General features: G+C 55.8%; 10 protein-coding genes across 10 annotated transcripts; 8 read left to right on the top strand and 2 right to left on the bottom strand.

Moving 5' to 3' along the window:
• Positions 1 to 331: 331 nt before the first annotated feature.
• On the top strand, positions 332 to 2,255 carry SCHCODRAFT_02318075 (uncharacterized protein). Its single transcript, XM_003030923.3, has 2 exons — positions 332 to 490; positions 568 to 2,255. Exon 2 carries the CDS (start codon positions 700 to 702, stop codon positions 2,104 to 2,106), a length of 1,407 nt encoding a protein of 468 aa, XP_003030969.1. The 5' UTR covers positions 332 to 490; positions 568 to 699; the 3' UTR covers positions 2,107 to 2,255.
• Positions 2,256 to 3,499: 1,244 nt separating this feature from the next.
• SCHCODRAFT_01154281 (MFS general substrate transporter) lies at positions 3,500 to 6,351 on the top strand. Its single transcript, XM_003030924.2, has 14 exons — positions 3,500 to 3,807; positions 3,855 to 4,025; positions 4,074 to 4,133; positions 4,188 to 4,280; positions 4,329 to 4,412; positions 4,467 to 4,562; positions 4,614 to 4,802; positions 4,883 to 5,066; positions 5,263 to 5,376; positions 5,432 to 5,580; positions 5,654 to 5,740; positions 5,793 to 5,858; positions 5,912 to 6,008; positions 6,063 to 6,351. The coding sequence occupies exons 1-14, from the start codon at positions 3,578 to 3,580 to the stop codon at positions 6,141 to 6,143; spliced, it is 1,701 nt and encodes a 566-aa protein (XP_003030970.2). The 5' UTR covers positions 3,500 to 3,577; the 3' UTR covers positions 6,144 to 6,351.
• Positions 6,352 to 7,890: 1,539 nt separating this feature from the next.
• On the top strand, positions 7,891 to 10,824 carry SCHCODRAFT_02668732 (uncharacterized protein; the record flags this gene model as incomplete). Its single annotated transcript, XM_003030925.2, has 10 exons — positions 7,891 to 7,908; positions 8,043 to 8,149; positions 8,281 to 8,406; positions 8,625 to 8,799; positions 8,851 to 8,949; positions 8,999 to 9,282; positions 9,333 to 9,929; positions 9,981 to 10,099; positions 10,156 to 10,364; positions 10,417 to 10,824. 10 exons carry the CDS (start codon positions 7,891 to 7,893, stop codon positions 10,822 to 10,824), a joined length of 2,142 nt encoding a protein of 713 aa, XP_003030971.1.
• Positions 10,825 to 11,074: 250 nt separating this feature from the next.
• Positions 11,075 to 12,401, bottom strand: SCHCODRAFT_02668731 (DHH phosphoesterase; the record flags this gene model as incomplete). Its single annotated transcript, XM_003031329.1, has 2 exons — positions 11,075 to 12,180; positions 12,224 to 12,401. 2 exons carry the CDS (start codon positions 12,399 to 12,401, stop codon positions 11,075 to 11,077), a joined length of 1,284 nt encoding a protein of 427 aa, XP_003031375.1.
• A 521-nt stretch (positions 12,402 to 12,922) lies between these two features.
• SCHCODRAFT_0269971 (uncharacterized protein) lies at positions 12,923 to 13,800 on the top strand. The gene is made up of 6 exons (XM_003030926.1): positions 12,923 to 13,077; positions 13,130 to 13,207; positions 13,265 to 13,342; positions 13,390 to 13,467; positions 13,525 to 13,602; positions 13,654 to 13,800. The coding sequence occupies exons 1-6, from the start codon at positions 12,940 to 12,942 to the stop codon at positions 13,711 to 13,713; spliced, it is 510 nt and encodes a 169-aa protein (XP_003030972.1). The 5' UTR covers positions 12,923 to 12,939; the 3' UTR covers positions 13,714 to 13,800.
• SCHCODRAFT_02600401 (uncharacterized protein) lies at positions 13,786 to 15,200 on the bottom strand (the record flags this gene model as incomplete). The annotated part of the gene is made up of 4 exons (XM_003031330.1): positions 13,786 to 14,160; positions 14,212 to 14,689; positions 14,743 to 14,969; positions 15,018 to 15,200. 4 exons carry the CDS (start codon positions 15,198 to 15,200, stop codon positions 13,786 to 13,788), a joined length of 1,263 nt encoding a protein of 420 aa, XP_003031376.1.
• Positions 15,201 to 15,792: 592 nt separating this feature from the next.
• SCHCODRAFT_02628913 (uncharacterized protein) lies at positions 15,793 to 16,888 on the top strand. The gene is made up of 3 exons (XM_003030927.2): positions 15,793 to 15,953; positions 16,004 to 16,300; positions 16,348 to 16,888. The coding sequence occupies exons 1-3, from the start codon at positions 15,816 to 15,818 to the stop codon at positions 16,852 to 16,854; spliced, it is 942 nt and encodes a 313-aa protein (XP_003030973.1). The 5' UTR covers positions 15,793 to 15,815; the 3' UTR covers positions 16,855 to 16,888.
• A 112-nt stretch (positions 16,889 to 17,000) lies between these two features.
• SCHCODRAFT_02317908 (uncharacterized protein) lies at positions 17,001 to 17,711 on the top strand. Its single transcript, XM_050342356.1, has 2 exons — positions 17,001 to 17,290; positions 17,346 to 17,711. Exons 1-2 carry the CDS (start codon positions 17,147 to 17,149, stop codon positions 17,568 to 17,570), a joined length of 369 nt encoding a protein of 122 aa, XP_050199618.1. The 5' UTR covers positions 17,001 to 17,146; the 3' UTR covers positions 17,571 to 17,711.
• Positions 17,570 to 17,822, top strand: SCHCODRAFT_02504423 (uncharacterized protein; the record flags this gene model as incomplete). The annotated part of the gene is made up of 2 exons (XM_003030928.1): positions 17,570 to 17,731; positions 17,793 to 17,822. 2 exons carry the CDS (start codon positions 17,570 to 17,572, stop codon positions 17,820 to 17,822), a joined length of 192 nt encoding a protein of 63 aa, XP_003030974.1.
• Positions 17,823 to 17,874: 52 nt separating this feature from the next.
• SCHCODRAFT_02628901 (ricin B-like lectin) lies at positions 17,875 to 19,610 on the top strand. The gene is made up of 12 exons (XM_003030929.3): positions 17,875 to 17,952; positions 18,011 to 18,055; positions 18,107 to 18,253; positions 18,309 to 18,408; positions 18,459 to 18,481; positions 18,540 to 18,561; positions 18,613 to 18,786; positions 18,849 to 18,955; positions 19,009 to 19,058; positions 19,107 to 19,234; positions 19,296 to 19,317; positions 19,374 to 19,610. The coding sequence occupies exons 1-12, from the start codon at positions 17,931 to 17,933 to the stop codon at positions 19,416 to 19,418; spliced, it is 885 nt and encodes a 294-aa protein (XP_003030975.1). The 5' UTR covers positions 17,875 to 17,930; the 3' UTR covers positions 19,419 to 19,610.
• Positions 19,611 to 19,646: the final 36 nt, after the last annotated feature.

The following is a 19,646-nucleotide window of genomic DNA, read 5'->3' as shown; positions in this document are numbered from 1 at the left end:
AACATCTCGTACTCGCGACTTAAGTCCTGGAAAAGCTAACTGAGGGTCTCAATGATACATTTGAAGGGTGCTCTCTAAGATACACACGCGCACCTCTTGATGCCGGAGCGCCAGTCGAAGAGAAGAACAATGGTCTTGTACGCGCTTACTCGGCGCTTCAATGATCAGTAATTCAGCACAAAGCAAGCTACCTGTTACGCCCTATATAGCGCGGCAACTATAGAGACAAGAGCACGCGAGCGCCCTTCGCGTCTGCCGTGTGCATGGGCGCTATCGTCGTCAATCGCTCTTGTTCTACGAGACAGAGACTCGGATCTTTCAGGACGTCAGGCTACGGATGACCAAAGCAGGAACAATAGGCGCCTTGAGAGTATATAGGGGAACTCAAGGGGATCCCCGTCGAAGCCCTGCGACGTCTTGAATAGTCGTCGATATCTGGGCAACCTGGGCGCGCCTCCTTCCAACCTCCTACGACCCTTGTTCTTACAAGGTGAGAGTCAGTACCCATGCCAGATGTGTTCTCCCTCGTACTGACCATCACCTGTATCATCCATCTGGCTATTCCAGAGCAGGCTAGCGATTCGACCGCCCTCCTTGCGCCACTTCCGACAATTCTATCCCCTTTCGGAACAAAGGAACAACGTTCGCTCACACTTAGGACACCGCTTACGCTCCTGCGTCTACTTGATTTCGGTACTCATGCCATTTCTCTGCGGCTCATCAAATCGATCCTCTCGTCGCCGGCGGGACCATCTCTTGCGGAAAGGCATCCTACAATGCGCGCAAAGGGTCGCCGCCTTCGAGTCGTCCGAGGAGTACGCGACGATGGCGCCATGGGCCGCTGAAGCCTACTCTTGGGACCTGGTGCTGCAATATCTCGAAGACACGCGCGTAGCGACCCCTGCCTCAGCCTCGATGTATCAGACTGCACCGGTGCTTCTCACTTCTGGGGCATCCTTTAGTCGGCCTGCATCTTCTTCGATGCGGTGGTCTCCCACGACGCGTTTGGACGGCATCCCTACACCCCCGTTCTACCGTGCATACTCTTCCGAAGACGATGCGGCATATTCGAGTGATGACACGGCCTCCGTCACTTGGTCGTCCGCGGATTCGACACGGTCATCGTCATCGGCCGCCTCTTACACCACCGCTCCGACCTCCCTTGACTCTAAACCGGTGGTACAACAGTCGCTACTACGTTCACTGAAACTACAGCCGCTGACAGGCCCGCGCATCGAGCCGTATCCAGGACGACACCCTGACAAGCCACTCATCGTTCCCTCGGACCATCTCCTCGCTCACAATGACTTTGTACTCGAGACGGAATGGGATGGCTTTGAGGATTGGGATGTGGACGATGAACGGGACATTAAAGGAAATCCACAACCTCACGAGGGCCAGGCCCGACGAGAGATCCTGAATCTCCTCGTTCAACGAGCGCACCGACAGCTCCTGTCGGCGCGGGAAGAGCGCGCAGCCTCCGTCCGCCGTGTTCAACAATGGCTCGATTCGCTGGCGCCGCGCTACACGTCGCATAGGACGACGGCTCCCGAGCGCCTCGATGCACTCGACAGCGAGAAGCATAATATACTCGACAACGATGAACTGTTCGCGTGGCCCGCTCCGCCCCGAGACCTGCGCCGTACACTTGCCTATCGCGAAATTGGGAAAGCCTTCGAGGATTGCGAGCAGTGGCCGACGTCAACGTTCACGGGTGGACAACGGAGTTCAGCGCCCTATGCAGACCCCGAAGCGAAGTTCAGACGGTACCTCCTCGATCTTGGCGTTCTACGCACGTATCTGTGCGCTCTGCGCGCTGCAAAGGCAAGGAAAAGGGCGGCGGCGCAGCAGATTGGGGCGGCATCGGTAGCGCAACAAGATGTTACAGGGGCATCGACGAACTCGAGACGCTTGTTGATGACGAAGTCAAGACGCTCGCGACCTCAGCCTCGCAAGCTCCCGGCGTTCCTTGCAGAGATGTTCGAAGACATGGAGCGGGAAGAGAAGCGGCGAAGAAGAAAAGCGAGGAAGGATTGGATGAGGCGGAACGAGAGCGCGGAGAGGGTGGGGAGGATGAGGAGGGTGAATGCGGACGGGCAGTGCTGAGGCGCCGTGGTTCAACATGATGAACGATACAAGCGACGAAGGGGACGAGGACGGCCATGAATGCTTTTACGACTTTCCTACGATTTTTAGGCACGATTGAATCCGAAAGATGCCCAATTGGACACTTGACATCTTTTTCTGGCGCACTTGTGTGTTGGACGAATTTGTGGCAAAGCGCTCTCGGACCTGGACATTCAATTTCCACGGAGGGTACTAGGAAGCTATGCGAGTCGTCAGGCGTATCAGAAGAAGTTCTTTACCATGAGCGCTGACTAACAGCAAGCAGTTGAAAGCCCTGGGACGGTCGTGCGGGAAGTTTCCAATGCTACCCAGCCAAGATTGTCATGGGAGGACGAATGCGCCTGCAGGGCAAAGTTAGTATACCTTCGAAGCTGTGAGTAGATGGGTAAGTGATGGAGATATACGTCTCGAGCGCATGATATTACGGTTTGGACGGACGGTGTATTGCTGACGAACGACCCGGAAGGACGAAGCTAGTGCTTCAGGCGGGCCTGATCCGCTCAGAGTGGTGTTATTTTGCTGATTCAATACACAATCGCAGCGGTCAATCACCCTCTTACAGCAGAAGCGAGAATGAGATTGGTATTTCCGAACGACCGCACGTTCAAGAAGGTGCAAATGAGGGTGCTAGGGGAGGACGATACGCGGTAGATCGTGGGATTGGAGCAGCGCGGCAAGACGAAAGCAAGGAGGGGAAAGCGCATGATCCAATCTCGTGCAGAGGTATAGCTCGCTGCAGCAGCAGTTTCATGCTCAGGTGGCGACTGCCAAGAGATGGTCGGAGGCAAAGACGCAGAACAGACTGCAGCGGAGTCGGTTGATGCCGAACGTTTAGGCTGGTGCGGACGAGCGGGCCGGCGAATCCTCCACTTGAAGTTGATCCTGACCGCGATCCTACCGCCGCTGTGCGAGCTGCCAGGACCGTTGCAGACTCGAAGTACGAGGCGATAAGCACGGAGATGTCGCAATCTGTTCTGCCTACCCTCATGAAGCCTATAGAGGGTCCCTACAGCATCGGTACGGTTCCATCGCGGCCTTCCTTAACCACCCAATGAGCGGACTCGGGTTCTAAATAATAGGACAGGACGTGGGGAAAAGATAGCACCCCGGAAAGGACAGTACCCGATGTGGAGAAATGGACGTGAGACGCGGAGAGAAGCGCACGGGACGTGGGGAGCGGCGAGGGCGGGACGGCGGGTCAGGTGGACGCGCGCAAAGAATAGACGCCCCTGGGATGCGCTTCTGGCGTGCGCACGGCGCCCGTGATCGCTTCACAGGCCGGACGCGCGCGCATATCGCATCCTTGCCTGCTCACGCGGACATTGCCTGTGGGATATAAGATGCGGCGCCAAGACGGGCCCCCGCTAGCGCCCCCACGCCCAGAGGACGCGCCCCAGACGCGCCCCCACGCCGAGAGCAAGCGCCCCCTCGGCCCCCACACGCCAAGACGATGTCCGCCGCTGCCCAGCCTGCCGATCCCAACGCGTCGAAGGAGGTCGACGCATCGACGAAGCCCGAGCCCGCTGCCGAGGGATCATCGAAGCAGCCCGTTACCGTGTCCGCTGTTGCTGCCGATCCTGAGAAGGATGCGTCCATTGACCCCGCTGAGGGAACTGTGCACCAGGCGGCGCTCGGTCCCAAGGCGCAAAGGGGAACCATCTGGTGGCTAGGCCCTCTAGGGTGCGTCGCATTTGATGACTGCCGATCGTTGCTGACGCGTCTTTCAGTCACTTCTTTGCACCTCTGGACTCAAGATACGCAGAGGCTGTCCACCGCGATGCCGAGACCGTACATTTCACGGAGGAAGAGGAAAAGGCCGTGCGCCGCAAGATCGACGTCCGCGTTCTCTCGCTCGTCGTGCTCAGCTACGTCTTCAACCAATTCGATAGAACGAACATGTACGTCTCGCGCTTTACACCCTTCTCGCCTCTGAACATTCTACTCAGTGGTAACGCCCACACGCTTGAGCAATTCAACGACAACTTCGGTATCACGTCTAACGCAAAGTAGGTTGACGGTCCTAGCGCAAGCCATGCCCATTCTCATACTCATTGTCGTAGATGGACACTTGCGCTTAGTATCTTCTACGTCGGCTACTGTTTACTCGAGATGCCTGCAAACGTGCTGCAGAGGAGAATTGGTGCGAACAGATTGTGAGGATCGACTACGATGGGAGAAGGTGCACGCTAACTCTACTTAAGCTTCTTCCTCTCCCTCACCTGGTGGGGCATTGCATCCCTCTCCTTCGTATACGCGAAGGGGTATGGCGGACTTCTTGCTTTGCGGTGCGGATCTTGCAGTTCAACCAGTTATCCTTAATCTAACTTTGCCCCTCTCAGTGTCCTCCTGGGTATTGGCGAAGCTGGTTACTACGCAGGCATGATTTACTACCTATCCTTCTGGTACCGGCGCCACGAGCTGGCGATGCGGATCAGGTGCGTGCGCCCTAGTACCCTACTGTTGTCGTCCTAACTCGAAGCCCCTAGTCTATGCATGACCGGCACCCTCCCCGGCGCGATCGGCGGTCTCCTCGCCTTCGGTCTCGTCCGTGCGCACACGAGCTTGCTGGCCGGATGGCAGTTCCTCTTCCTCATTGAGGCGATACCGACCATCCTCATGGCATTCGCCATCCTTATGTTCTTGCCCAGCTTCCCCTTCGCAGCGGGTTTCTTGAGGTGAGTTGGCGCGTGCTGGCCAGCCTAATCAGCCCTTTGCTCAACGATTATATATTGACATCACCGTCTCTGTTCCTCAGCCCCCGCGAACGCGCCATCGCCCAAGCCCGCCTGGATCGTGACCACCGCCCGCGCTCGCACGGCGGCATGGGTGGCTGGGAGGGCTTCAAGGCCGTCGTATCCGACCCGAACGCATGGCTTTTCATGATCCTCTACGCCAGCTTCAACATCGGCGTGGCGACGGTGTCGTACTTCTTGCCTACGGTGAGGACCTTTCCCTTGCACGATGGGGTTTACCGTATTGCGCTTGTCCTTGTTTGCTTCCTTTTCCCTTTCGCCTCCGCTTTGATTGAATTTGGTCCCGCCGAATTTGCTTCCGCTTGAATTGCGTTCAGCTGCTCCCCGTCTCTCCTTTTCTCAACCATGCCGCATTTATGAACGTATGCTTACACGTCTGTAGCTCATCAAGGGACTCGGCTTCACCGCTATCAATGCACAAGGGATGACGGTGGCGCCGTACGCGGCCGGCTGGTTCTTGGTGTTCTTCCAGGCAGTGCATAGCGACCGCACGAAGGTGAGAACTTGCTCTTCGTTCGTTTGGAAGGACGGCTGCTGACAGGAGTCCGCAGGACCGCGGCTATCACATTATGGGCTCCTGCTTCACCTCGTTTGTCGGGTACCTCATCCTGGCGACGGCGGTGCAGAAGTCGGTCGGCGCGGCGTACTTTGCGCTGTTCTTGGTGATTGGGGGCAACTATAGCTTGTTCCCGTTGGTGATGTGAGTGTTGAGCGTCATACGAACCGCGGTGGTCATGGACTCGGAGACAGGTGCTGACGACGTTCGATGACAGGTCTTGGGCTTCCAACACGTTCTCTCCAACGTCGAAGCGCGGCGTGGGCACCGCGTTTATTGTGTCGATTAGTAACTGCATTAGCATGTGCGTACGCTTCTCAGATGACTTGACTTCGCGCAGTTGACCTACCTTCCAGTGCTTCGCCACAAATCTACTTCGACGACGACGATGACTATCGGAAGGGCCATGGGATCAGTGCTGCGTGCGTTTCGGCGCTGTTTCCCTGACTCAAGCTGATGAGAACGCTTTTGACAGTTGCCTCCTCGTCGCATTTTTGACTGCATTTGCGTTGCGAACGCGACTGGCGTTGAAGAACAAGAAGCGCGCGTTGATCTTGGCTGAGATGGATCCGGTGAGTTACGAACGTTGTATGCACGGGATACACCCAAGCTAACCCATGCTACAGGCTACACGAGAGAAGTTGGATCGCGAGACGGACTTGGCGGATTTGCACGATAGTGATCCGCGGTATGTTTACATGACATGAGTGAGGTGCTATGTCATCCTTATCCCTCGACATGATGATGAGTCATGCATGACCTGATTGCCATTGACCCTGCGGCGAACAGCACGCTGCGCGGCATGGGACACGGAGTATGCAGCGATATGTTGGACGAATTTGCGAGAGCAAGTGGCGTAACAACTTACTTAAGTGCACTGATATAAAGACAATCCATACTCTGGATGAACTGGGAGATGTGGTTTCTGGAGTTAGCTTCGACTTTTCCTCGAAGGTTTGTCGACCGGCAAGCGTTCAACTTCAACTGAGGCATTGCGTTCTTGTCACGTGACCGCTGGGAATTCCGCCCAGGACCCTGCCTCGACTTCTTCCTGTACCATCATCTTCTTCGTTGCATGCAGGACACTATGGCTGCCGCAGGCAACTTCAAGCTTCCTACTGCTTTATTCACTGAACAACATATCGTTCATGATGCGAATGCATGGCCATCTGCCGTATCCAACATCGTTGATGACTTACGTGCTGTACTTGAGGCGTCTAACACCACGGTGCGCACCAAGCCTCAAATTGAGAGTGTCGTTCTCACTGATACTTTGCATAAGGACCTATCAGAGCATGACGCTGTCCTCCAGCCCGCGTATACAGCCCACATACTAGTACAAGACCGGTTGCGCGTAGAGGCCAGAATCCCCTATATTGCGCCAGAGTCGAAGCGCACAATATTGGGACCACTTGTTGGTCTGACCTTGCGTGCTATACTACCTGGGATTGAACTCAAGTAAGTAGGGCTGGTCGTTTCACCCTTCCTGGTTCACATACTCATCGTGTGCGGTTTTAAGCCTTGATATGCCGTACGCACGAGCAGTGCATCCATGTTGTTCAAATTCTGAGGGAATATCTCTTCTACGGCAAGCTGGAGTGGCTACTTCGATCGTATCGCTGCCCGTGTCGCTTGAAGAGGCCGTTGGGGTAACACTCGACCAGTCATCGGCAAGGTCAGATGAACACCATTGCTCTCCCCAAGGCTTCTCAGGAAATCCATTCTGCGTCGACGAAGTAATCTCTCATCCGAGGGTATCGGAGATGTTGCGCGATGTTCTGAGCATGAGCTCCAGCGACCTCTACGAAGGTGTCTCTTGTGACGTTTCAGCGGACGCCCGGGACCCGCTTTCCCAGGCGCACCTTCTATCTTCGCCCCCCCATCTTGATAATATATCGTTTCCCATTGTCTGCATTGCGCCGCATGACGAGATCTACGAGCTACTTGGCAGCGCCCTGTTTCACCGACAGATGTTCGGTCTGAGCGAACCAGTGCTGGGCTTCACTTTCGACCCCGACGCACCCTATCTACAGATGCTTGTGGCATGGTTATCCCCGATGACTGCAGGCAATCACGACTGTGTAGGTCCCTCTTTTCTTCGGAAGACGAGCAGACAACTGAGGTCTATCAGGTGCAGGTACATATCGCGCATGCACCAGCTCCAACCTCAGGTTGTGCAGGACGCTCAGCCTCACTTTCTTCGGCCAAACCTGGCTATGCGGCCGAGCTCGGGATATTTGATATATCCTCGAGCTTCGATGCGATGGTGCTTGCTTTGTTCATAGAGCGCCACCACTGCTATCTTGCTCGCAGCGCCCAAACTGCGCAGGCTCAGGCCTCTATCGTTCGATCTGCGCTTCGAGAACACAATGTCCAGATATGGCGCATCGATATCGCAGCGCACAATGAAAGCATCAATGACCTCGAAATGCAGTTGCCGGAACGTGTACAGCGATGGTTGACGGATTGCTGGTAAGCGCTCGCGGGTCATCCGCCGCGCATGCACTTATAGGGCTTGGATAGCGCGGAACACCTTTCCCTAGCTTCCGTCAATATGGCAAAGAGGCGAGCGTCTTTTCCCCAATTTTCCTGGACCTGATTAACAGTCGGTCGTCGTGGATAGCCGTGGCACCAAGAAGTCTGACGCGGGATCCACAACGCAGTCACTGAACGTGCCGGCGCCCGCGCGTTCCAAAGCGCAGTCCGACAGAAGGTGCGTCTGCCATATAACTTACGTTCAGATGAAGCTCAACGAACGCAGTTTGGCCAGCCTGACTGGGTCAGTCGCAGCGTCCGCAGCTGCCTTTTTATTGGTACTGAACGTATCGATTGTGTACATTGCAGCTTAAGGTACAGTGTGAACCTCGAGCCGCTCGCATTGGACTGTGCTCATAAGCGCCCTGCCAGGAACATCAAGAATGAATACAAAGAAGATGGAGAGGTCAAGCACTTGATGAACAGACTGAAAACGTGCGTGAAATGGGGATAGGTGTTGCAAGTGGACGGCTGACCACGCCTTGCCACGTCAGGGAAGCGCCACTCTACTTGTGAAGTGTTCACCCTCTTGAACGCGTATCAGTTTGACCAATCTATCTTCAGCCTGGTCAAGGAGCAACCGCAGCGTTCAGCGTCCGAGTCTGTCCCGATCCTTCTCTGCACTTATCTTGTCAACTGATTGTTATGCGCAGTGTGGCCATCGAGAGATCGACTATACTTGATCCTACGACCGCAATCCTCATGGACCGCATGGCGATTTTCGTCTGCTGGCCGCTGACTCACAGTCTGGACTTGGCCTGGCCATCATGTGAGATTTTCAAAGACATCTACAACAAGTTGCTGTCGCGTGTTGTATTCAAACTTCCCGTTCGTACTCATGTCAATCTTTTGGATAACCGTGTGCTGAAATCGTTGTAGGATGTATGCGCAATTGCGGCCACACCGAAGCTTTCACGCCCGTCCGTGAAGGAGCTTCTTGAGGATGCCAGACTCGGGAAACGTAGAAGCCTCTCAGGCGTATGTGTTTCATTCTTGGTCCACTAATGGTAACTCTGATAATATGTAGCTCGACCCGAGCGACGTTGAAGCATTGTCGGACCTTCTGGAATTGACCGAGATCGAACAGGAGATCTGCGCGTCGCTGGAGGGCTCTACGCACCTCACTCCGGTCTCTGACGCTGTGAACGATCGATTTTTGACAATTGCGCATGACGTCTGCTCGTTGTCCGACGAAGCGAAGACGTTGCAGCAGGGTACTCGGGATATCAATGAAGCGGAGGCGAGAATATTTTGGGACTGGTTTCACACAATCCTCTTCGTGTTCACCCGCTCGTACGGCGTGGACTACGTGTATGTGGATATGTTGTTCTTCTTGTCCGCGGCTTATGTATCTACCATAGGCTCGAGCGCGAATCGCCTCTCGCATGGAACGACTTCTTCAACGAACTCAACAAACTCCCGAAAACCAACCCAATGGACCTGTCGATTGCCGTGCGACAGATGAGATCGTACTTCATTGAAGAACACGAGTCTGGTCTCCCGAAAGCTCATCGCTTCCCCCGAAGGTATCACACGACTCCCCAGAACGACTCTGGCGTCTCCGAGCTCGACGAACGAGTAGCAGCGGCCGCGAACGAAACGCTCCTGCTCGCTGCCTTGGATAAAAGGTCGACAGAGCGCCGTCCTATGTTAGATAGGTGGGGAGCCGAATCCGAGATGGAGCGTCATGTGCAAGCCCGAGTCATACGCTCCTACGCCTTCGGAAAGTTCGACGCAGGGGGTATATTCGTAATCCCTCGTGTCTTCGCCAAGAAGGACATGGAACGTGTGAAGAGGTTTAGTTTCATCACATCGCTGGTCACTGTTTCAAAGCCTGTGCCGGACAAGAAGGACTCTGAGCCGACGTCTACGACCGAATCCACACCTGACGCCGTGCCTGCGCCTAAGGGCTTGGTAACGAGTTTCGACGTGGCGGATAAGCGCTTGCGCCAGCGCAGGTGAGTTCGCTGCTCTGCCATACCCTGAATTTCTCACGAAGAACGCCCAAGGAACTCGCTCGACGGGAAGACCAAATCGCAGGGTCCTGCTGCAAAGCGTGCATCGAAACAAAGTCGCACGAAGACTCAACAACGACTTGAGGACAGCTCTGAGGACTCGCACTGGCTTCGTAAGCGCGTCCAAGTTGCACTTGATCGGTACTGGAGGCTGACTATCGCATGCCAGCCCTGATTGTACTGTTCATCAGCTTCCAGTACAAGAAACCGAATGAAGACTTTGGCACGGTCTTCAACCAGTCCCGTCTTGACCTCACGAACAACGTCAAGTATCTGGATAGACTTGGCATACAAGGACTTCCCGTCTTCGCCATCGCCGCAGTCGGCTGCAAAGGATATCTGCTTTCTGCGTGGGGCGAAAAGGGCCAAGACTTCAAGGTAGGTCGGCAGCTGATTCTGAGATCGCCGAGGCTCAAGTTGATTCCTTCAGGATGTGACCCGCGTGCGAATCGCTGACAGCAATTGTCCTCAGTGGGACCTCAGCAACAAGTCCCAGGCCCTCCGTCTCGCTCTCTTTCTCCTGAACTTGCGCGAGGCGTGGCACGAGCTGGTAGTGCAGAAGTTCAACGAGGTCAGGCCGGCGTTCGAGGCAAAGTGGGCGTCGGACGCCGCGTCGTTCGACTGGAAGATGGAGCATCAAAAGGAGCAACCTCGCTATCTCGCCGTCAAAAATTCTCAGCAGGCGGAGGAAGAGACCTTCATGGGCATTGTGGAGCAGATCAAAGCACGCATCGAGCAGTTGAAAGCTGCAGACAAGGCTAGAAAAGACGCGGGTGAGGCTGCTGGGAAAGAAGAGGAGGGCGAGACAGACGACGAAGGCGGGAATGCAAAGGCATAATAGTGTATTCTGAATGCCAATGTTACTGCGATATCCATGTATTCTTGTGAGGCGCGAACATATACTCTGTAGCAATATGTTCAGCCATCAATTGTTACCGGCACCTCATAATGTAGACATTGTCAGTTTTGGGTCATTGTCGCCGCCATCCCTCGATACACAGGACAGAGAATCCTACAGTCCCAGGTTGGGTTCGGACATTGGAGTAGTCCTAGCTGCTGGAACACCTAACAGGAACGAATGCTAGTGCTCATTCAAGAAGCTGTTTGATCAACGGGGCGATGGCCTTGCGCGTCGCCTTCGCGTTGCCCTGTTTATACACCCGGATATGCATATATCCAGCCTCGTCCCGTCGGTGAGGCTTAAACTTCTTAATCGGCGTCGCTTCCAGATCGCTACCTTCTATTCCTTCCCAGAGACGCGAAGCAGCAGCGTCAACGTCAACGGACACAGAGGCGCCACCAAGCGACCGCACGATCCACGCCATCTGCCGTTTGTGCTTCCCCTTCTTGCTCCGGAACGTCGTCAGCACACCGAGCACTGTGAGCCCGCGGTCGTCCATATACCGCACGCCCTCCGACTCCAGTACACCCCCCTTCGCCCACGCTTTGAGCGAGAGGGGAACCGTAGCGAGACCCACGCGCAGCTCGGGCGAGTTGTCGAGCCAGGCCGGCTGGTACGTGTACTCCTTGTAGTCGCGCCGCAGAAGATCCCATGCGCTCAGCGCCGACACGTCCGCCTTCTTCGTCTGCAAGGTTTCCGCAAGCTCCGCAACGCTCGGGATGTCGCACAGCTCGGGACCTGCGAGCGACTGTGAGGAAGCAGCGAGCGTGGAGTGAGGGATGAGCCTCGCTGCAGCGGCGCGATCGATGTCAGTCGCCTTGCCGCCGGGGCGCAGGCCGGACGTGTCGATGAGGATGGCGGAGAGAAGGAGAGTCGCGAGCTCGGCAGGGATGTCCTCGGGGAGCAATTTGGCGACGTGGGCCGAACAGGATCCAGATGGGGCAATGATACGCGGATCCGCGTCGGTATGCACGCCTTCGTCTTCGTGGTGGTCGACGATCGCCAAGACGCGGGCGTCTGGGTTGTCCTGAGAGAATCGGACACCAAGCCGATTATGGTCCACGAGGACGAAGTCGGTGGAGGGGAACGGCTTGAAGGACACGAGATCGGTGGCACAGAGCAGCTGGCTCGATGGATCATCTATGCCTGCCAGGCGCAGCGCATGAAGGTTCTCTGGGCGCAAGGAGTAGTCGTCCCTTTCGCATTGAATATACGGCACGCTGGGTTGGTGGTCTACCTCTGACCGCAGCCAGGCATACGCGATCGAGCAAGCAACGCTGTCCAGGTCTTGTACTTTCGTGAGCTGCGTCTCGAGTGTAGAGCGCACTGTAATTACCTGCAGACTCATTTCCCATCACGACGGTCCATTCTCTCCCCTTTGAGGACTTGACGGCTTCCAGGTACCGCGCCTTCTGAGGCGCGATAAAGCCAGCCAGTTTCTGGCGATTATTCAGGACTTTGGAACCGTCGAAATGACCAATTATACGAGACAGCCTACGTACAGTCGAAGCCATTAGTTGGGTTGTTGGAGAGCGACACTGCGGTTTCTGGAGGTGACGGTCGGAGGCAAGTCGGAACGAGAACAATGGACATGATGAACAGTGATATAGCCACGTGGAGGAGACCGCAGAAAAGAAGGATGCACGTGCGTTGCACACGTCATTCACGGGACCATCCCGGCAATCACCGATGATGTTTGCACTCCGCTTTCTACTTTCATTTCCTGGCCATACCCATGAGAGACCGTTCCTTGCACGAAAAAAGCAGTTGGATTGGTGTATACTTCAATCGAGTCAATCTTCAGCTATACCTCGACCACCATTATCCACGATGCCGGACTACATGTCGGCGCTTTTCGTCCGCCAGCTTCTAGCTGCATTAGCGAGCATCACGAGTTATTCAAAAGGTTCTAGGGTGCCTTCTACATCCGATTACAGCTCAGAGAAGACCTCTCGGCGTCTATGAGGGTACTTGAAGATACGTGACGGATGCATGAGCTCACGCACGGCCCTCCCTCCCTCCCACCTTTGGCCACATCGAGCAGTACCCAAGATGGTCTACTGCTGTAGATATTGCGGACGCAAGTGCGAGACAGAGAGCGGGCTTGCGCGACATCAGCGGGACAAGGCAAACCACCCTTACTGCAACACGTGCGAACGGGGCTTCGGCTCCTGGGACGCCTTGCATCAGGCAAGTACCTGGTCCTTCCAGTAGGTATCGTTGACCGCTAATTTCTCTCCAGCACTACCGAGACAGCGCCGATCACGTCTATTGCGTCACTTGTGAGCGAGTCTTTGCCACGGAGAATGGCCTTCGGATGGTGCGTCGTCGAGTACAACATGAGGGACAATCAATTGAAAGCGCCCGTTGCTGCTAGCATTATCGTGACAATGCCGCGCACCCGTACTGCACGGCCTGTGAGCGAGTCTTCTCCTCTGATAGCGCCCTTCATCAGGTCAGTCGATGATGGTTCCCGCAACCCGCGACTCACCTCGTCGTCAGCACTATCGGGACAACGACGCCCATGCCTACTGCGACGAATGCGGGAGACTGTTCGCCTCTGACAGCGGACTGAAGCGGGTACGTTGATCTTTTTCTGACTGCGAGAGCCGCTAGACTCAACGTATCCTATCATAGCACTGGCGCGACAGCGCAGTCCACTCATACTGCACCGATTGCGACCGTCACTTCCCTTCGAACAAGGCGCTGAATAAGGTCAGTGCGTCTTCATCAATGACCGTGCTCAGCTAAACGAATTCGGTCCAGCATACGTGTACTCATGCTTACGATGATTTGACCTACGCAATGGGCGCCATCACAATCTGAAAGCATCTCATGTACTTGTTCACAATGTTTGGAATGCGTTTCAATGTTCCTGTACCACTACTGTAACAGACATCACTTCGGCCCCTCATGCGACATCTGCACCGCACGAAGCCAGTCGTACATGCGTAGCTTGAGGTACCCCGGCGTAGCAACATGCACCTCCGTATCGCGTCCCGCATCAACTAGGCGCCATCGGGCAGCCGAGTCCTGAGGCGAGACCATCCGCGCGGCCTCCAGCCCGATTTTCGCGCAGTCCAGGACGTCGACGGCGTACTCGTAGAGCGAGGATACCGCCAAGGCAAGCTCGAGCGCTTCAAGGGGTTCTCGCAGATCGTATAGGCCCCGCGCGCGTCGGTCTTCTCTTGTCGGGCGTTTGCTGATGGATGGTTTCGATGTGTCGCTGGAGGATAGGAAGTTGTCTGAGCAGTGGGCGACGTGAATGTCGACCTGGGGAGGGTGTCAGAATGGGGATAGCATGCGATGAGGGGCAGCACCCACACATGATTCATGTACAGGCTCGAACCAGCCGAGCGCTATGCGTGCTAAGCTCGAGTTGGGGTCCAGGGCGAGACCGATGACAGGTTCTCGTATCCCGAGCGCCCGCCGTTGCAAGATCGCACTGGCCATGAGGATGTACAACGTCGCCGAAGACGCGACGCAGATGAATGGGACTTCAACTTGGTCGAACGAGGGTGCGGAAAGCAGCTGCGTGTAAGCCGGTGGCCCGTCGACGTGCGACGATTCTTGACTGTATGTCGAGCTGGGCGTCTCGCAGGAATCCTCGTCCACGGCGGAAGGTGGGCCTCCATGGCTTGAGTAGTCGTGGGACCCAACTTCGGATTCGGCCAACGCTTGTGGTACCCAGGGGGCTGACAGAAGCAACAGCGCGTCTGCAACCATGTAGGGTGGCTGGAAGGGCGCGTTCGGGTCGTCAAAGCAACATGGGTCGATAGGTCGTGCGAAAGCCTCGTCTACACTGATAGATGCTTAGCAAGATGTTATGGGTAGAAAGCGTATATCTGTACGCACGCCACTCTTGACTCTGGCCAGTCCAGAGCTCGAAGGAGGGAAGAGATAAAAGGGACCGCGACTTGAGCGCTCATGCCCGAGAAGCGGAGGTTGCCGTCGTTATAGAGTGAGGACGTGGCAAAGCATAGGGGGATTAGTCTTCTCAGTAGAGGGTGTCCAGGATCGGGTAGTTCAAGGTGTACAGTGCCGTCCGGTGGCATGGGATACGATGAGAAGAACCGTTGGAGCTGGACAAGCGTCAGACAGCGTACGACACATAGTAGACAAGGGCGTACCTTCCGCACATAGTCTGGCAACACATCCTCCTTCGTGAACGCCTCCGCCAGCGCCTGCACCTCCGCCGGCCACGGAGCGGCGTCTTCGACAATGTGGGGAATGACCCCGATCGTGGAGGGCTGCGGGAACGTGCTGAAGACGCCCGCGCCCAAGCGCTCTGTATCTCTACTCAGCACCGGCATGACTAGGAGACCTCCCAATTGCGAGACGTCGCGCGCGGTGGCGAACGTCCTCGTTGCCGGCCGGTGCTAGAGACAAGTTACTCCATTTCATTCTGTCCCGGGATGTTGCGCGATCAAGAGCATGCCTTCCTCGTGGTTCTCGGTAGTGAGCACGAGTTGCATACGTCGGAGTAGCGTATGAAAGAGGCCAAGTCAGCTGGAAGTATCGGTCAAGGCTGCAACTTGAAGGAAGAGTCGATTAGCTTCCGAACAATTCGCCACGCGGTGGTCATCGGCAACAGCCGGCGCTGCTTGTCCACAACGTTCATGAGCTCGAGGCAAGCCCTTCCGCCTGCAAGCAGTCGGATTCCTCGGAGTACGACGCAACTCATGAAGTCAGCTGCCTTATGGCCATTGACGGCGTAGACGATAGTGCGTCTTGCCTCTGACTCAACATGGACTTCTTTCAGGGTGATATCGCGATATCCGGACATCTCTATGAGAATCGCCCACGGGTACGGGTATCCGTCTGCTATCGCTGACTGCTGTAGTATATAAGGAGTCTTTCCTCCATTCACACGCGCACCCCGCGCTGTTCTCGACCACCATCGAGGGGCTCCCATCCCTGTGTTCACGATGCCGGTCTTCTGCGATTTCTGCGGCGTGAGCTTCCGCACGGACAACGCCTTGCATCAACACTGTCGTGACCGCGCTGACCATCCGTATTGCGAGGACTGTGAAAGAGTCTTTCAATCCTTCAACGGTCTCAGTCAGGTACGTTGTAGTATCGTCCTCGCCCGGCAGACACTGACCCGCGCTCGCAGCATCGTCGCACAGCTGGCGTTCATCAAGATGATTTCGATGATGAGGAAGAAACCGACTCCGAGTACTACTACTACTCAGATAGCACGGAGGAGATACCCCGCATTCCTGCGGGGCGGCCTTGCGTTCCTACCGTCATTACCTACGAAGATGATGAGGACGAGGACGACTACTGCACGTCTTGCAAGCGGACCTTTGTCAATAAGGCCGCGCTCTATCAGCATCTTGCCGATAGTCCTGCGCACAACTGGTGCTTCATCTGCCATCGCGACTTCCGCACGGAGGGAGCCCTTGCGCAGGTGCGTGGGGATCCATTGGCTCGAACCCCGTCTCACACGTTCTGCAGCATAACAACTCCCCAGCGCACTACGGCCGGGATCTCACATGCCCATTGTGCAAGAACATGTTCAAGGTTCCGTCAGCCATCGCGCTCCATCTTGAGTCGGGCTGCCACGGATACCATCGTCACACGATCACCGCCGCCGTCCAGTCCCTTCCCATCACCAACACCATCTCCCTCAGTCGCCGCATCGCGGGCCCCGGCGGCACGCGCGCTCCACCAAAGGCTATCACGAATTACGCCGCCACCGAGCGCTCTTTCAACGGCTCCGCGTACGAGTGCTTCATCTGCCGCCGCACCTTCCGCACGCTCTCCAGCCTCAACTCGCACCTAGCCTCGCCCGCGCACGATGCAAACGAGTTCACTTGCCCGAAGTGCAAACGGTGCTTCAAGCTGATTTCGGGGCTGGTGAATCATATGGAGAGCGAAGTGTGCGGGTTTGCTCGGTTGAGGCAGGTGAAGGACGAGATGCGGGCGCTCGTGGACCAGTTTTCGGGCTTGCTTACGCTCTGAGGGTGCCGCAGGCGTATTGCATCTTACGACAGCCAGCGCGATCCAATGAGGCATCGTGAGCATTGCTGTACGCTTCGTCTTCACCTTATCCGATACTCGATGCGTGAATGTTATTGTATGTGTATGGCCGCGTGTATTTGTATCGTGCAACAAATGCCTTTTTCGGTGTTCATGTCTAGCATGCCCTCGTCGACGTGTATCGCAACGCCTCCCGTCAACGCACTGCCCTCTGCCTCTCTGTACGTCCTCTAATCCACAACTTCAGTTGAACCTGAATAGCAAATTCGCAGTGATGGAAGCCAATGAGCTCGTCATTGCCTACGCGACTGCCTGTCGATACTGCACCATCGTTAGTCTGCTGGTTGATGAGCTAGCGACGGCATCGATGGTAACGTGGACCCACAAGAGGAAGTGGTGGGCGCAAGCCTCCACGTGTGTGCGTGCGCACGTTCGAGCCGGCGCCATCGAGGTCAAAGCTAACCTTCATGTAGGATAAGGCAGTATCACTTATGCCATCCGATCGTCACCTCCCCATATACTCGTCGAACGACAGTTCTTACGCTTCTCTTGGAAGCATGCATTTCACCGAACAGGCCGTACAGCGGCTCTCTCGACGGTCTGCTGAGCCCCACAATATTAAAACAAGGGACCCTCCCGTCAATTCCCGTCCTCTAAAGCCTGTCAGCCATGGCGAACACGGTGTACAGGTAAACTGATGACCACTTCCAGGCTGTCAACTGTCGACCCTCTGCCGAAATCGCAAGCGGTGACCGCCTTCACCCATTCTCTTGCGTACCCCTTGCGCCATCGCCAGGACCTTTTGGACGCGGCAGAACGTAACGAGCGACGTACAGTGCATAGCCAAGCGCCGGAAGGTGTAAGCGGCGCCTGCACAGTCGCCATTGTACTGCTCAGGTGCCCACCGACGAACCGTATAGGCAGCCGAAATGGAGGCCAAAGGTGAGTAAATACAACAAGACGAAGGAGTATAAAAGAAGCGCGAGTAGGCCTTTCATCTTCAGCAACTTCCACTGCTAACACAACTCACCGACCGCACCATCTCACTTCTCAACAACATGGGCATCGACCAGGGCGTCTGTACGTCGACCACCGCGATGTCCGCGTCGTCCTCGTCATTTGCTCACATACCATGCAGACCTCATCACCAACGCCGGCTCGGGCACCGCCGCGACCTTGAAGGGTCAGTCTGATTATTCTCACCGCGGCGTCTCCTCCGCTCACGCTTGTGTAGACGGCTATGTCAAGGGCTGGGAAAGGATCAAGGGCAAGGAGCAGCTGAACCAGCTTTGGTTCGTGAAGTCCGTCAAGACCTCGGCGTCTGATCCCGGGTACGCGGCCTTCAACCTTGCCACGAACAAAGTCCTCGACCTCGAGAAGGGTAAGTCATGGCCTGTGTCGCTGGCAATGCTCGGCGTCCTGACCTCTCACTGCAGGCCTCGCCGACCGCGGTACTCCCATCCTCGGTTGGGACTACCACGAGGGCGACAACCAGCACTGGGTCATCAAGAAGCAGGCGGATGGCAAGTACTACAAGTCAGTATTTCTCATTGTGTGGAATGTGCGTGCTCTAACCATCCGACCAGGATCCAGAGCGTGAAGACCCAGAGTATGCCTTTCTGCACTCCCTTCGTTTCTTCGTGTGAACTGATGACGCGCACTACTAGCGTTCGTCGACCTCAACAACGGGTGAGCCAACCGCTCTGCTGTTAACAGTACTGTGCTCACGCACGATGACAGCGGCAAGGACAACGGCACCAAGATTCAGGGCTGGGTCGGCTCATGGGACGAGACCAACAGCCACCAGCGCTGGGTCTTTAACCAGTTCAGCGCCACCGGAAGCCGCATCAAGTCCATCCTCGACACGCACCCAAAGATCCATGGCAAGGTCATCGTGGAGTGGCCGGACCGCATGTGCGTCTGCTTCAGATGCATTCTTACGATTATCTGACTCGACTTTTGCTATAAACCAATAGCTACTTCACCCCGGACCAGTATATCTTCGAGGCCATCTGGGCCAAGACCGGCCTCGCCGACATCAAGCCCCGCGACCCGCTCTTCCAGTCCGAGGCCTACGAGAAAGGTGCGGTGGAGTTTTGCGAGTTCATGGATCTCTCGTGCTGACCATCACTGTAGTCTTCAAGGGTTGGGTCGTGAGCCGCGCCCAGGAGATCATCAAGGTCGACGTGCGTACACGATTATCCTCGTGGCTGCCTCACCTCACATAAAATTAGGGCTTCGACATCCTTGTGGGCTCTCTGTCCCTCGTCGAGAAGTCCACCCAGAAGATCAAGGTTCTCGACGTCTCGGTCCGCACCAGTGACGACAAGTCTCCGGACCTGTCCCAGATTGTCTTCTTCGAGTGCGTCCCTCCGCTAGCACCTTCCATAAGACATTTGATTGACGTGTGCTTGTTCCGGCAGCCCTGAGAGCGGAAGGACCCTGGTAAGCCGCCAGTACATATTCTTGTCAAGTTGCACAACTCATGCAAGACATTGTAGGTCGACATCCCCGAGGGCTACGAGGTCAACTCCGTCATCATCTGAGGACGAGGAGCATGTAGACATCGACCTTGATGTGAGAGCAAGAGCAAGTCGCGTTTTCGCTGCTCGCAGGCCAAGGTCGATGTGGACGTTGAGCGTTCGGAATTAGTTGTCTTGGATGAATGTGTATCAATCTTTGTACTTTGTGAATTGCTGTGTGCTGTTGGACTTCGACAGTCGCTGTCTTCTGGGCTCTATCTGCTTAAGTGCTGTGAGATGAGGATTCTAGCA

Source organism: Schizophyllum commune (genome assembly GCF_000143185.2).
Source record: "Schizophyllum commune H4-8 unplaced genomic scaffold SCHCOscaffold_7, whole genome shotgun sequence".
Taxonomy (NCBI): domain Eukaryota; kingdom Fungi; phylum Basidiomycota; class Agaricomycetes; order Agaricales; family Schizophyllaceae; genus Schizophyllum; species Schizophyllum commune.
The sequence above is the reverse complement of the archived record's forward strand: the minus strand, read 5'-3'. Positions and strand labels throughout refer to the sequence as shown.